General features: G+C 41.6%; 1 protein-coding gene across 1 annotated transcript in view; it reads right to left on the bottom strand.

Annotated features, from left to right (window-relative positions):
* LOC133949044 (phosphatidylethanolamine-binding protein 4) overlaps nucleotides 1-16,961 on the bottom strand; it is a 50,425-nt gene that overhangs the window by 19,998 nt on the left and 13,466 nt on the right. Inside the window, exon 4 of the mRNA XM_062383183.1 lies at nucleotides 7,793-7,891. Coding sequence (XP_062239167.1) covers nucleotides 7,793-7,891 — 99 coding nt within the window. The remainder of the gene's footprint in view (nucleotides 1-7,792; nucleotides 7,892-16,961) is intronic.

Genomic DNA, 16,961 nt, shown 5'->3' with positions numbered 1-16,961 from the left:
TTTAGAATAACTTTTGGAATCCAAACAATCATAATCAGTATGTAGAGTTAGACAGGCCACTATAATATCTGCCAACTTTGCATTCATAGCTGTCACAGTTAATTATGATGCCAAAATACAAGAAAATACATTGGTTGCAGGAGGTCTTTTGTGAAGTCTTTGTTTTTGTGTACAATTAACTGGCAAGCATGCTATATACTTAAATAGGGGCTATTTTAGGTGAGCATAATTGTTAGTGAGTTGTTTTTATCAGCATGCCTCACTCCCCTTTACCGTACCCTATCAGGAGACACCCCTATGAGGAAGCATTTTCCACAGCCGCGGCCACAGCAACCCCCCACTGACCCTGACATTTGTTCATTTATCCGCCCCTTTTTCCCTCCTTCGGTTTTTCAACTTCTCCAATTTTTTCTTTTTCTGCACGTCTGTCAAGATTGACCCCGGGAACAGGTAGGCAGACTCCGGCAAACCCCCCACCTGTACCCTGAAACACAAATTCGCACATAGGGCCGACTGCCAGAGATCCTGCTTTACTGACTGAAGTGGAGTGGCGGAGGGAGGGGGGGGGGGTATGACAAAGACGACAGCTTGTGTGGGGGAACATTGTCTGCGGCTGCGACTAGAAATCTTTTCAGGAAAAACAGGATTTTATACACAATGGTCGTGGGTGTGAAGAAAGGGGGCACATATTAAAAGAAGCGCCTTTATGTGTGCATTGCTACTGTTTTTTTTTTTAACTGCATTTGCATGGAGCGGGTCCAATATGCTCTTTTTTCTCTTCTAGGCTGTAGTGTGACAGACTGGATCAAAGAGGGCTTTCCAGGTTGTCCTTCTTTTCTTGGAGAGTGATCATGATATATCCAGGACAGTGTGCACGCTGACACATAGTATAGGCCTACTTAAATGAAATTAACATGGAATAGATGGAAAAAGAGACGAAATCCATGTGGGGAAGTCAATAGAAATGTGTTTCCTAGAAAATAAAGAAACATTAGGCAACATGTAAAATCTAATTTATGGATGATTATTCCCTCGATGCACAAACAGCCTTCACCATCGCAGCTCACGTTCTTCATGCAGTGAAACCTCCTCAATCATCTCACCACGGCAACCAGAGCAGGGAGGTCAGTTGTTATAGAGATCGCAAGAGCCTTGGTCGGCTATCAGCTGTGTGTGTGTGTGTGTGTGTGTGTGTGTGTGTGTTGTATTTGGACGGGGGATGGAGCTGACAACTGAGCGGAGGATTCTTATGTAATTCTCCCTTTAGGTGGCAGAGAACAGTGAGAGCAGCAGCCCACACTGAAGAAGAACCTGTTTGTTAATAAGCTGTGAGATAAGATCAGATATAATAAAAACGTGATGGGATTATTACAGGGAGTTTGTACACAAGGCCAGAAGAGCCAGATGTGACAGAGCGATAGGGACTGTCACAGTTACAGCAAGGCCAGGTATGAAGCTGGTTTGTCCCGATACAAAGTACAGCTCTCTAATATCTTTGTTCACCAAAATACGTATATTTTCAGTCCCTCTCTCAAACTCGACGGTGACTGGTCGATTCTAGGTCGCTGCTTAAGGGCAGACTGATAGAATTTGTGGAAGAGATGACAAAATAGTTGTAGAAGTTATAGACAGAGTAGACCAGCCTCCGTGATGGCTCTTGCTGTTATGTTGTGCCGGAAAGGATTCAGCATCAGCATCTAGCCAATATAAAGAAAAAGAAGAAGATATAAGCTAGTTCATGTTTCAATTACAGTTGATCTGAGCCGAGGATGATAAAAAAAAGAACAAAAAACATGAGTGGAGCAGAGTGTGAGGAGAGTCTGTTGAGGTTTAATTGGGGAATGACTTCCACAAGCTGAACTCGATGTAGCAGCACCTCTGACATTTGTCTGGCTGACGCTGACAGCAGGATGAGCACTGCTCTAAATGTTAAGCACCTCCAGCTGCGCTTCAATGTTAAGGACTATTGTTGACTTGTACCAGGGGAGGTTTCGGTAGTTATGAAAAAAGATGAATGACCTGCATGTTTCTAACGGTCAAACTAATTCAAGCTGAAATATTAAATATATAACAGAAAATACCGTATTCAAACTGTGTACTGACAAGTCAGGACCTAAAGTACCTGAAGCATTCTTTAGATTCTTCTATCACTTTTAATCACATAAACAGCACCTGTTATACTTAACGCTCCATATATTAATGCAACAATCTGTTGAAATTCTTTAAGGCACCTCACTCAAAGAACATGTGTTTATGCCGTCAGTTAAAGTTTAAACAAAGGATGACAACAGGTGCACAGAGTGGAGTTTAGATTGGGTAAAGTTGCTTCATGTGACTTGGAGCCAGGAGGCAGCTCTGTGTAAAAGTTTGTGAAACCATAAACAGGCAAACTGTTAACCTGGGTTATGAGCATGTTTAGCAACTTTGGAGGGAAAAAAATAAAAATCACATTAAAAAGGAAAATTGTTCAATTCCTTTGCGCCCACCCCCTTGTCATAAGATATGGATGTCCCGTAAGGTTATTTGTGTTTGCTGGGAAATGAAGTGCTCAACTGGATTAAAAACATACTGCATATGTTTGGAAATCTGTTTCCCTGGGCGTATGAGTGGAGTGAGCGAGCGTGAAGCAGCAGCTTGCATCTCCTCCAAGAGAGAGGGCAGACACTCTCATCATTAGCTGGGCTACAATGTGCTCCTCTACCTGCTCCAATCTGCACAGCCAGGCTCCACTCTGACGCCAGACAGATGTTCCCAGCACGAGGTGCAAAGTAGCGCGAGGGGAAAAGAGAGTGAGCAGGAGAGAGGCAGAAGAATGGAAATATTCAGCAGAGTACACAATAAGAGTTTAATTATGAATAATACCAATGGCTCTTTGTTCTCACGATGAAGCTAGCTATGGTTCGCCTGGCCTTTGGGAAATTGTTTTGGCTTCCATATGGGGGCAGCTGTCTGTCAAAAATAGACGCATATATCGTTACATGCCACAGTAGGGATAATTACAGGATAAAGAACAATGCAATTATGTATGTTTATTTGCAATATTGAATATTGGTATTTTGCTAAAACAAACCAGGGCTTTAGCATAGAAAGAGTGAACAAATACAATTTCAAACACTCATCAAGTGTAAGTTTATAAGATCAAGACATACACTCGGGTCACACAGGACGTGCTGTACTTGACTGAATGACTGTATTTTAATCACTAGTGTTATGAGAGAACTCTCCACAGACCAAAGTATTGTCAGTGCAGCCGCAACCTGTTGTACCTTATTCCTCAATGACATGAACTATTGTTACCCCACAGTATTTCCTCATTAAAAATGAAAGCTGTACAAACAATTGGATTGCAAAAAAGGTGTATCAGCCAAAAAACGACACAATTGTTATCCTTTTTTTGAGTGAATGAATACTGCAAGGACTAACACGCCTAATAGTTTGCGGCTAAAGGACATCTTGAGGTGTGGAGCAGACGATCGCTGCAGGCCACAGAATTTGCAAACACAAAGCCAGCTGGTCTGACACACTCACAATACTTCACTGTTTGTGTTTGCCTGACCAGCAGCAGAACACAAGCTCTGTCCTCCTCCGGGAGCCGCTACAGCAGAGATGGATGTTAAAGCATTACTATCCCTTGTGCGCCATAATAATGACCACAGCGAACGGTCCAACTGGCCCCTAGTTCAGCGCCAAAGAGTGAACATTAACAAACACGCGATGTCACCTGACCTATCTGAAGGGAATCTGGAACAGGAAGGACAGCATGGAGACACGCCAAAGCATGAACGGGTTACAATGGGTCAAGATAAGAGATATTTTTACACTTAAAAAAAAGAGAAGTCCACTAATTATTCTAATACGAACTCCTCTGTATAATATTAGGGTTAGGGCAAGTTTGTCAGACAGCTAATACCTTTCACGGAGACAAACCCTCAGCAGAGAAACTTCACACATTATAAAAAGTAAGAAAAAATCCATAAAAACCTAAGGCTACACGTCTCTGTTTAAATGGGATTTTACAGAGATAATGAATACCTTGGCTTTTCTCAGAGCAGAAAAGAGCATTAACTGTAGCAACTGTTTTGCAAGTTCATGTTGCATCATGTTGACTTCCAAACTGCCGAAACTATAATGAGAGAATAAGTATTAACAAGTGAAAGTAACACCCAGTGCTGTATTTATGTAAGCTGCCTCTATTCGGATACTAATGATTTGCTTGTTACAGTAATTATCGCTGCGAGACCAAACCGGAACATCTGCATTGATTCAGACTCTGGGAGAGCGGCGGGAGGGAGGGAGGGGCTCGCAAGCTGGAATTCTACTTCGAGAGCGAGACAACAATCTGTTGATGGTTATTTTGGTAATTGTCCATAATTGATGTAAAACAGAGGGAGTTGCAGAAGATTCTAAATTGCTGTTTCTGTAGCTTGAAGGGTCATTGAAAATGGGCAGTTGCAGTGGAAATGCATATACAGCATCTAATAATGTGAGCACTAAAAGAAAGTGGACAGCTGGTGGGAGAAGACGAGATACCCACACAGTTTACACTTTTTACTGCTGGATTAAATTGTTCTTGGTCGTCAAAAGTAATGATGCAGTGAGTGGTGCAGCCGGTTGAATTAAAGATGTGACACCTGACATAAACATTCAAATATGACTGTCTCGCACACTTAGTAAGTTATATTATTTATTGTGTCATACAAACACAAAAAAAACTGCCCACACAAACTTATGTGACACCAAAAATACTGGTGCAGAGGGGAAAAACATTTGTGTCACACAAAGCTAAGATTCGAAAAATTCACATTAAGACTAGATAATGACTTTTTGACATTTTTTAAACATATAATTATGTTTGTTATAGAAATATATATGTATATATTCATATTTAAATATTAAGATCAGCTACAAGCTAAACTTAATAGCCAAAGCAAGAGCGTAATTTATAGTTATATCTTGCTCATAAAATAACCACTCATCTCAATTAACTTTTTTGGTTTGTTCGTCAAACATCAATAAGACAGAAGCTGGGAGCATAAAAATCTACTGATCTGGGAACTAGCTTAGTTTAGCATTAACGACCTACTGAGCTCAGTTCAGGCCAGTTGAGTGACTTTAAATTCATTAAATTGTACAAAAAATGCAATGATAGAAATCTAAATACCATCTATTGCTTGTTGATATTATGTTTTCTTCTCAAATGTTAATTCCATTCTCAAAGTAGAGTGCCATTTTTCATAATCTCTATAGTCTGTCAATTCTTTTTTTTTTTGTCTAAAAGCCTTACATCTTTTTCCATCTGTTGCTCAGTTTATCCAGCCAGCCTGAAAACTTTAAGGGCAGATTTTTCAGACGAGACCATAACTCCTTAAATATGAAAATGCAAACTAAATGTTCTGTCTTCTGTCCAAAGTGCTTCAGCCTCAAATCTGCCACAGCAGAGCTCTTTCTTAAACTTAAACCTCATGATTAGCCACACAGAAGAACTTATCATGTATCACACTACATTTTCTCTGCAGGAAAAACATGTTTATAATGCTTATACGGCTCTATTCACTGTAGATGTAGATAAATAATGTTTGAAAATGAACCCTTTACATTGTGTGGTAACAGACATCAGACCCTCAGATTCCTCTCACTGCTGTCAAGAGAGTTTAGGTTTGGCTGACACACGGTGAGGAGATCCTCTGCACATGTTTGGGTACGTGAAGATAACAGCTCAAATCAAGGTGAGTGATGTCTCTGTAATACATGAGGTGTGTCCTTGCTCTGTTACCACTGCCTCTCTAATGAGACCTCAGCTGAAGGAGAAGAGTAAATCTAGGGTTGCCGCGTTGCTTTGTCCAGCTTGACCCCACTCACTCTCTCTCAGCTGAACTAAAGAAATCTTCTGCTTTCATTGCTGCGGCTACGGATAAAGAACACACACTAATTATGGAAACATCCACAAACTGGGTCAAGACTGCACGACCTTGGACTAACGAATATATATGTATGAAGAGAAAATGGTGGCTGAGGCGCGGGCTGTCGGGGATCGAAACTGTGATCCACTTGACATCTGAAAGCATGACCTCTGACTTCAGCTAAAAAAGATACTTTGCCTTACAAAACCATCAAACACATTGCCAGAAAAGATCTATTTAAATGCCAAACGTGTTGTCATCGAGGACTTCACTCTTTATCTTATAAAGATGGAACAGACTAAAAAGAGAACAAATAAATCATTTATCATATTTAATCACTAGCTGTCTTTTTTGCTGTGTTTCATATGAACCCCTCAATTCATAAAGTGACCTACATTGCTGTCAAAATCACAACTGCAACGAAACAAAATCCAATACAAGCACATAGACTCTTGAAAAAAAAAAAAAGGAACAAAACTGAGGTTGTGTGATGTCACCTTTCCACCCTGCTCAATTAAACACCTCCCACTATCGGTTGGCATCACTCAAAAGGCTCATTAACCCTTCTGACCAACCACCAGTCACAATCAGAGAAACATCCCATCACATTGGCCAATCCCTTTATGGGCAGCGCAGGTCAACACCCACACAAGTGACAGGCAATTGAATAGCTGGAGTGAATGTGGTCTGTCTGAGCACTTGAAAGACATTTGTTTATTCACAGCCGGTCACGCGGCCAGACAGACTTTATGGGCTTACAAATAAGAAGCAAAGGTGATGCCCGATGAAATTTCATAAAGTGAAAATTACCTTTATATATATCAGTGATGTTTGTGAGTGATGTGAGGTTACTATTCACATATTCTTTAAGGTAAATGGCTGCATAAATCAGCACAAAATCCTAAATTTACGCCTATTGTAGATTCACTCAAATCTACATCCCAGATACATCACATTGGGATCTTTGAAATCGATGTGGCATTCACTTAGTGTACGACAACGCCTTATGAGACGAAACGGGAGCAGTGATACATCGGCGAAGCGTCTTTGTGTGCTTGTTTTTAAGACCACTAGTCTTAATCTACTGGGTTGATCTCCCAGTTCCCGCGGGATTAGAAAATGTCTGCAAACCTCCAAATATTTGAGGCAATCAACAACTCAACACGCATTTGGCGTTAGAATGCAAGAATGTGAAAACACACAAACGAACGGATGAAAAGGAGAGAAATATGAAGAGAAATAAGGGGATCGGAGCCGTGCCCATTTCGGGGGTGTAAAATATGGAGAAGTGTGGATCATTGGGGGAGCTGCTCTGCCTGGGGGAACAGATGAAGGGAGGACACTCTGCCAAGATCTCTCCACTGGAGGGGGAGCTGAGGGACTGGAGCTCTATGGGAGAAAGAGTGTGCGCCTCGCATGCTGCTCTCCTCAATCTCAGTCTCACACGCCTGCATTGACACGTCCCAGGCTCTCCGCAGCAGAGGGAAATTGCTGCTGACAGGGCCTTGCAAACTTTCACAGCCATTTAGAAAGACTTACTCCCACACTTTTGTCACAGGCATTTATTGCACAAGATACATGATATGAAAAATTAACATTTTTTGAACTTGGCATCTTTTCTTCACCAAGTTAGGCTTTAAAACCATTCATAATTTTTCAGCCTTGCAATCGGCAACAGCGCAGATGTAAACACGAGACATGCCAAGTGAGACCCCGAGATTATGAAAATGCACAATTTTCAAGAGGAGAAAAAAAAAAATCACTACTTCATAAAATTTGTAGCATATGACTTCCTATAATCCAATAAGAAATGCCGTCCGTGTCACCATCACCTAAACACACAAGGCTGCTCTTAACTGAGAGCAGAGGTTACTGCAGACTTTTTATTGTACCTTTAAGTCCACGACCAGCCAGTGCCTCCAGTATGCAGATGTTGGACTAGCGCGGCTCGGAGCATCGGGATCCACCATCACCAGAACATACGTCTTTTTCTGCAAAAATATGATATATTTAATTATATTTAATACAGATAAAAACAGCTTTACTACACACACTGTGATTGGCCCAGAGGCAGATCCAGTAAGAGCGGTACCTGATCCCTTTCGCTTTTCAAGTGCAGCCATGTGCGGTTTTGCCCCAAGGCTCGACAGCCATCCCTGCAGTTAACAATACTTTCAATACGTTTCAATACTTCAAAAGCACATGCTTCACTTTGCTTCCTTAGCTTTTACTTATAATACTTAGAATGCTGCAAAATGTGAATTTTATTCTATTCATAAAATGTATGGTTTGTTTTTTTAGTCGCTTGTTTTCAGTTGAGCACAGGAAGCTCACAGACCCAGTTGATATCCGAAGACTGTTTTTTGCTTTTTAAATGGGTACATGACACATGATCATAACAGTTATACTTCAGCTGTGGAGGCTGAAACGTTAAAACGTTAGAAATAAATAAACAGGAGATAATATTGTAATAGAAAACAGGGCAGGGAACTGTTCCAACACACATTAAATACAGTATCTTAATCACAAACCGCAGTGCACTTGTTTTTACAGAAAGACTACAGCTCTGTGTCCTCTCCATTATTCCCTAAACTTAATATAATAACTGTGACACCAATGAAAATGACAGTGTTTTGGAACCGATACCAACTCGTCTCGTTAACATATTCACAGTAACTTTCTGCCACTTACCCAGTATCTTTATACCCCTCAATCTGTCAATAGATAAAGTGAGAGAAAAAGCATCTTAACTAACGCTTGATCACAGCTACTCGACGTTGACTTGGCGGCTTAATTGCCGAAGAAATGTTCCTACGGTCTGTCCCTAAAAGTTAGAGAATTATGAGAGCAGATTGAATTATTGCAAGAGCACATTTGTCATCCCTGGGCCCGTGCCCAAAATCTGCTGGACCATATGATGGGCTTTTTTTATTTTGTTCACTTCCTCTACAAATAGAGACATTAATCAAGGCTGTTTCACTCCGCGATGTCCTCGTACTGTATATACTTACAACTGGAGACCATAATGTTATCAGCTTTAACACATATAAAACAGATGTTGCATTTCGTTAATTCTCACACTGACTGCCAAACAACACTGTGTGTGGTACAGAGAAGGCACGTCATAGAATCAAACGCTCCCATGCAAACATACACCTTAAATTTCTGTTTGTTGTGTCCTATCAAGACGTTCTTAAGGCCTCAGAAAATTAAGCCGATGTACTTGAATGAGATAAAGTAGTCGTATTTTTCTGCAGATGCTCATTTCCAGAAGGATTCTCTGCCTACCTGACAAGCAGTAATAAGCGTAAACAACTAAGCCTAATAATAGGATAATACTGTAGTCTCAGTGATAGTGCCTGCAGGTAACACACAGACACACCAGCAACAATAGAGCCTCCTCCACAGCCTGTCAAAAGTGACTCTATATCAGTGACCCCCCCAGGCAGCTTACCAACCATGACCTGTTGCCTTCTCAAGAGTTGTAATCCTCATTTGTACATGTTTGCTACCAGGCAAAGACACTGTGATAATGTAGTTACACTAATATTTAAGTCAGACCCTGATGCATTAAGAAATAGCATGGTTTCAAACAACAGCACATACACACATGCATGCACACAAATACGCAAAGGCAATTTAAGCATTTAAATTGAAAATGACCTCCAGTCACAATTATCACTGAAAGAAATAACACTTTATTGGATATTTCACGAAAGTTACCGTAAAAAAGAGGCTCACTGTATAGGACAGGCTTAGTTCTCCCAAAGCCAGATTTAGAATAACATTAATCACATTTATTTCTATAACTGCAACAAGGAAATCGTGGCCTATTTATAGCAGGGGACTGAATCTCAATGATTTCTCAGTGCATGAATTTCTACCTGTAAGAGTCTGGCTGGTCCAGCTGGCACGGGCAGCAAATAATACAAGAAGCTCCCTCCGTGCTTGCACTTCACACATTGTGGCATGTACCCTTCTCTCTTACAAGAATTTTTTTTTTCCTCCATCTGTCAAAATCCACATTAATTACACACAGATATGTGCGAAAGACTCCAGGGAAAAACAGATGCATATTCTGCCATCTGAAATCATTTATCAGGGCTCGAACAAAACTGCATGTATGTCAAAATGGTGATAATTCTTATCGCTGGATACTGTAAGGCACTTATTTTCCAACAATATTAGTGTTTATCATTAATGCTAACCGGGAAACTTCATGTGGAGCAATGATTTACATTTCCTAATCAAATGTATCGGTAATAACTCATTGTTCTCAAAAAGCCAAATACTCTTGTTTTATCTACTTAAATATATCACTGTAAAACAGGTGAGAGGTCAGCTGTGAGCGCTGTTGTTCTCTGTAATGGCGGCTAACCAACGTTAAGAATGCCATTATAATCTGAGAGCTTTGAGCAGAAGTGAAATCTAGGTAGGTGTCGGCCGCAGACCACAAAGCTCCGTCGGGCCATTATACAGGAGGGGATGTGAGGCTCCTAGGTGCAGGCTGGAGGCGGGGGATATTGAGCCTGCATTCTCTTGGGATTAACCTCCCACTGCCTGCTGTGATCACAGCAAAACAGCCCACTGGGACCAAACCTCAGACGCCAGGCGGCTGGAGCGCACCATGCAGCTGACTGGGCGTCTCTGTCGCAGCTACTGGTCAGCGGTAGAGAGGAAACAAGGAGGTGACACCAATAGAGTAATTGGGTGGGGGGCAGGGCTAGTTCTTTTTTAAACACACATTTGTATTATTATATTTTCAAGAAACGACTTGAAACTCCAGCTCCAGGCCAGTCACATTGAAAAGATAGAGTATTTGCAAAACAGAAGACGGTGGAGAACAAAGGGAGAGTGTCTCTGAGGATGTAAACTACTGGCTTACCTTTGAGTGAACTCTGCTGGGGCTGAGAATCAGAGAGACGTCTAATCGCTGCTCTCGTAGAGCTGCCTGGGCTATCGAGCCCGGCTCCGCTAACTGATGACACCGCGGAGGGCGAGAGTGAGTTAGCGAGCGGGAGGAAGGGAGGCGAGGCCCCTCAGTGAGTTTACAAGTTCATGCTTTATCCCTGACCCAATACCAAACAGTGTCGTCCATGCAGCTGCCTATTAATAAACCCATCGCTTTATCCTCCCTGCGCTTCATCTCCTCCAGCCTCTGCGCGCCGAACCCACAACGTTTCATTAAATGGTCAACTGTGCTCAACGCTCGACCCCGAGCAGGGGAAAGCATCGACCCCAAATCCCTGTTTAAGTACCAAAAATACTTGAACTCGTTTGGTAATTAACAGGTATCTGTGTTGTGATTAAGAGACAGCGATGGCTTAACAACCATCGACTGCAGCTTACAGCAAGGTTGAAAGATCGATCTATAAATACAGAAAAACAGAAGCTAAAAGACGGCAGTTGAAATAAATATATCAGATGATGGAGAAAAATATCAACAACAATTAAATTATTCCGCAGCCACAAAAATAATCTAAATCGAACTGAATATATAATGGTGAATTCACAGAACAAAGATGAGTAAACTTTTATAGTAAAGACAAAGTAATAAGGTCTCATTTTAGAAGATATAGGTACTTTGAGCCGGGCAGAGGAGTGATGGGGAAGGTTCACGGAGGCACCACGGTCAGGGTCAGACAATGAGATTCATCCTGGTGGAGGGGAGGTCAGAGGTCGGCAAGGCAGCTGTAATTGAATCCTGAGCAGAGAATAGGGGGCCGCAGACCCAAATATGAGATGGAGATAGGAAGAGGGGGCAATGGCGCTCACCTAGAGGGCACCAACCTTTACAGGTGAGGATGTCTTCATTGTCATTGATATCAGCCCCCCCCCCCCCCCCCCACAACACCCCAACCTCTAATCTGCAGAAGCTTTGAAACCTCTTTGTTCCGCACCACATTATAGAAGCTCCTTCACATCACAAGCAAATCAGTAATCTGCTATAGAGGAACTGGTGTAGATGAAAAACTGTGTTTCATGGAATCTTGTCAGACAGCATTCAATTATTCTAACCAAAAAAAAGGGTATTGTTGTGACTACAGAGACAGGGATACAAGAACAGCTCTGCGATCCACACATTTCTTTTTTAAGTAGGTAAAGAGTTATATGGCACATTTCAAAACAAATGTTTCAAAGTGCCTCACAGGTAGTGCTATGCTAAATGTGGAGAGTGGGGAGGCTTTGGTGTGTGTGTGTGAAGCTTTCAAAATATACAAAACCACTCACATCCATCTATTGTCTGCACTTCTCAGGTACCAACAACAAAAACATGCGATGAGAGACAATGCTCCATTATTTTATATATAAAAGTCAATTAGTTAGTCACAGTAGAGTACTACCTCACTACCTGTTGTAGAAATAACGACTTGGGTTGGTTTGGAACAGGGTTTTCCAGAGACTGAAGAGGTTTTACTGGGTTGCATGAATTGAATAATATCCAGTGTGGGGATCACATCATCTACAGCCATGTTTCGGCCAAAGTACCTCAAGCTTTTAGTCCCAGGGACTTTTTTTAACACAGGTTCCAGCAGATTAGAACCTGTGTTTCCACTGCGATCTACAGACCAGTGGGGAATAGGCTAATTATTCTGCTGACGTATAAACGACCCACGGCTACAAAAAGCTGTTCCACTCCAAACCACCAGGCTGTGGTTATGCAGTACACTCCACAACAAATGCGATATGAATAGAGCAACGCTACAAAATCAGGAGAAATATAGGAAATTGTGCTGTTGTTCTTGATTCACAGCTTTGAAAATATGATTATTACAGAGTCAACTCTGGGAACACAGCATATTCAAAACACTCAATATAGACTTGAAGTGAGAAAAACTATTTTACGAGCCATAGTTGGGATGGAGAGGCTGAACTAAAACACTGGAGCCCTTAGCCAATCAGACATATTCAGCGCTGCAAGCTCCACCCAAAAGATTCAACTTTGTAAAGTATTATTCCCAAAGCAGAGACTTTCTTTGTAATTTAAACCCAGCAAAGGTTCCTAGTTCCTGGGGAAAGTTCCAGTATTGGGAACGCAGCTCATGCTGTTAGTTGTTTTAGCCTCAGATTGTCTGTGTTCCTGTTACCTCTGCCAATAAGGGCATGTCTTCATTGGCAGTCTTTTAGCAGATTTACTCAAAAACTACTGAACTGATTTCTACAAATTTTGTGGCAGGGTGACCCAAACAATAACCCCATCTAATTTAAACCTGAACCAGATAAACAGGCAGATCAGAAATAGCTTCTCTCTTTATCTAGCATAGAAACATGAGGCATTAGCGGAGTTATCGGCTCTCCAAGCATGCTTCTTGTTTGTGTGTGTGGTTGGTTGGTCGTGAATTCCAGTTTCAAGTTCACCTCACACAAATCAACTAATGAGCTAAACAGATCAGAAGCAGTATCAAAGACTGATTAAATCCACGAGACTCTGCAAAGTGGTAGAAATGCTTTGCACGCCCTCTTATTTCAAGTGTTACATTTTTTTCCCCTGCTCTGTCTCTGTTGTGCTACCCGTCTACTTGTGCCTGGATCACCTGCCTCACAAACAATACCTGCCATGCTCAGCCACCCCTGCTCATTTCAGTTCCTCTGCTCTGGATGCCAGCCTGCTCGGCAACCTTTTCTATTGTGTAGGTGAAGTATGGATTCAGAAAAAGCTCACTTGCTTCAATACCTGGACTCTTGTTACCTGACAAACTGCATGCTGCTGTCAGAGAATTCAATAGCTCAGATTCCCGAACTCTGTTGCCAGTACTTTTTTCCTTCTTGTTGACAGTTTTCACATTAGAAAATTATATTTTTCATCTGCTTAAATCTCAACTAATAACAATCTTGGGTTTTCATATTTGGAGAATATGTGTTTAATTTGAGCTTAATACTAAATCACTGGAATGCCCCTTGAAAATGTTATATTAAAGAAAAATACTATGTACCCAGTAGCATGCACAGTGAGCTAAAAGGGATGTTTTGAAATTGAATACCGTTTTGTAATTTGGCATAGAATGATTCAACTTCCATTTATTATTTAACTACAAGGCACACAACGTGAATGCTTTATCCCACTTTAGTAGAACACGAGTGCTACTGACCCTTTTGAGATTATTATACAAGATGATTTGGGGAATTTCACAATAACAACGACAATAACTGGTCTCAACATTCAGTTTGATTATTGACACGTATAAATGATATGCAAACACAATGCCAATAATCCTGGGTGTTCTTAAGCACCGCACACAGTGATGCGGGGATGCTTACTACCTCCAAACCTGCCTATTTTTAACTGAGCCTTCCTCCCACACAGGAGTGGAGTGTGAAGTGGCTTATAAATCCACACTTGGAGGAGCCACATGGTCAAAAGAAAGCCACATGTGGAAATAAACACATATTCATATTTAAGGCCTAAAGACAACACAGCTACAGGATCCCCACCAGGTACTGTGGCCAAGCAGAGAGGTGAGAGAGCTACAGCGAGGCAGCAGTTCAAGTAGAATCACAGCTGAATATCAAACACAAGTTTACATGATATTCACATTAACACTTTTTTCAGTTTGACCCTACAAATATGTATTTCCAGGTTTTATTCTTATAAAATTAGAACTAGGCAGAAGGCAAATCTAGAACCTATAGAGTCTGCTCACCGAATATAATCTATTGAACAATAAATTTAGATTTATTTTCATATCATTTTAAAGTCACAAATGAACATCCGGATTTGTGAAGATGTTTGAACGCAGTCTGTCCTGAACGGTGTTTGTGAAGCTGTGCACTTCAGCAGTGCAGTTCGGAGCAATGCAATGAAGCCGAATTGAGACAGTTCACAGTCTGATTGATGCTTGAGGGGGGTGAAGGAATTAGTGGCAGCCTAGGGAACCATTTCTGCATTTCTCTCAACATCGAAGACTTCTTTCACCGCGCCATGCTTGGGAACACAGCCGTGCTCATGTTAAGCTTATTAGTCACCCTGGATGCGATCTTGCTAGCTGAGGCTTTCAACACTTTCTAGTGGTGGCTTTACACACATACACCTACTCACTGCCATGAAAGCATTTCTGCAAATGCACATGCTCTAAAACAGACCCTGCCATTAACAGGTACTCTGAAGCAATGATTTCTCAAACTGAGGGTTGGGCCCCCCTGGGGGGGGTCAGGGAGTCACAGCATGGGGTCAGCGTGGATGACCAGAGGAAAAATATGGAGTGAAACTTGAATAAACGTGATTGATATAGTGGAAATAAAGCCTTTTTTATAATTTTTTCCCTCTATGATTTATAACATTTGTATTAATCACAGCTGATAAATTATTCTATGAATGTTTCAAGGTTAAAGCTAGGGTTCGTAATCCTGGTAAAGCTAGCTAGATGGTAAAGAGCAGGCTATACTTTCAAGATGCAAACATCACCCTAACCCATCGCCTCCCATCTGCCCTCTCGTCAAAGCTACGCCCCCAAAAGGCCCTTTCCACGTCTCCCTCACAAACTTCTGACTGATCGTCTGAGCTTCATCTGTCTCTGTCTCTCTAGCTGAAGACTCACAGGATGTGCACAGGCAGGCAGGTCAGTTACAGACAGGTACACAGACCAATAATGTAACAGCCACAGATGCCGGCTTTTTTTTCCGTTATTGAACGATGACAATCTGGACCTGAAGAGGATTTCAACTAATAAGATAGAGACTGTTACAGAGAAAAATTACCAACCCCACCGATAATAATTGATAAAAACTTGTGGGTGGTGGGTGTGAACAGAAAAAAGTTTGAGTACCCCGACTCTGAAGTAACAACCAGGTGCTGGGATCTGAGCGTCATCACCCAGCTAAATGAGGAAAGAGGGAAATATTGTTGTCATGTATAGTCTGGCTGCTGAGAACACAACAGTCAAACAGGGAAAATTACAGCACTGGACTCATGACCATAATTAGTCTGTCAAGCATGTCACACACTTGGAGTCATAGATCTGCTATTTTACCACCAAGTGCAGCCTATAAAAGTTAATAGGGAGCACTTTCTAATTACCTCCCCAGGATTTGGATATCTGAATCGACTATTTTGATTCTAAAAGCCCTCAGGGGAATTCGGAGGATAAAAAAGGAAAATTATTATGATGTGCTGAGCTTATAGTAGATAAATAGTGTATTTGCCAACGAAAACAGCAACAAAGCTGCAAAAACACAAAATATTCTTATAAAAAATATATATTTTCGCGGCTTTTTTGTTCACGTTCTGGAATTTGCTGCCACATTATGAAGAATTTTGAGACCTGTAACAGCATTTCATTTGAAGAAAATAAATGAAAATCTTTCATTTATAAAACAGTTCCACTTTCACAAAGAACCATCATGGGTTACATGCTGCCATGAAGGGAGCTTAGTTGTAAGCACTCTGACACCCATTCCTATTTGGCCACCAGAGCTGTTAAAGGTGTCAGGGCTGTTCACAGGCACTGTGTGTTTCACCAGCCAAGATGGCTTCCACATTTTTTCTATCATGATTAATTATGGTTTCTGATGGTAGTACAGTGAGAAAGTGTAAATTATTCCCACATTTTCTTGTGCCCTCCGTTCAGTCACTGTTGTGTAGGAAGATGCTATTGACGCCATCCATGGATGGCTACCAAAAGGCATCTACATGGGGTGGCAAACTCTAGTGCTTATTAAGGGGTGGAAGTGGCGGAGGGGGGGTGCTTGGCATGTGGGCCTAACCAAGTCCAGACTGCCAGTTGACAGGGCCGGATTTTCCAGTATGGAAGTCTTGTTTCAGTGGGCGAAGCTGGGTGTTGGGAGACTGGGAGAGAGGACTGCCCAGGGCTTGGAAGCTTGCAAGAGAATATTTCAAACAGACAAGCACCGTCTGTGTTCCAGTGTCACCAGCCCACCAGTCTGACAATCAGGGCCATGTCATCAAACGGGCTCGGAGTTATTCAGGGAGCACTCTCATCACCTTAGAAGATGTGGCTATCTCAGACGTCAGAGCCGGCTGAGGTCCCAGCAGCAGAAGAAGCATTAAATGATGTATAAGACTAAAATGTACAGTAAACATTCACCTAAAGGCAAAACGTTATG

This window comes from Platichthys flesus, chromosome 3, assembly GCF_949316205.1.
Source record: "Platichthys flesus chromosome 3, fPlaFle2.1, whole genome shotgun sequence".
NCBI classification, from domain to species: Eukaryota; Metazoa; Chordata; class Actinopteri; order Pleuronectiformes; family Pleuronectidae; genus Platichthys; species Platichthys flesus.
The sequence above is the reverse complement of the archived record's forward strand: the minus strand, read 5'-3'. Positions and strand labels throughout refer to the sequence as shown.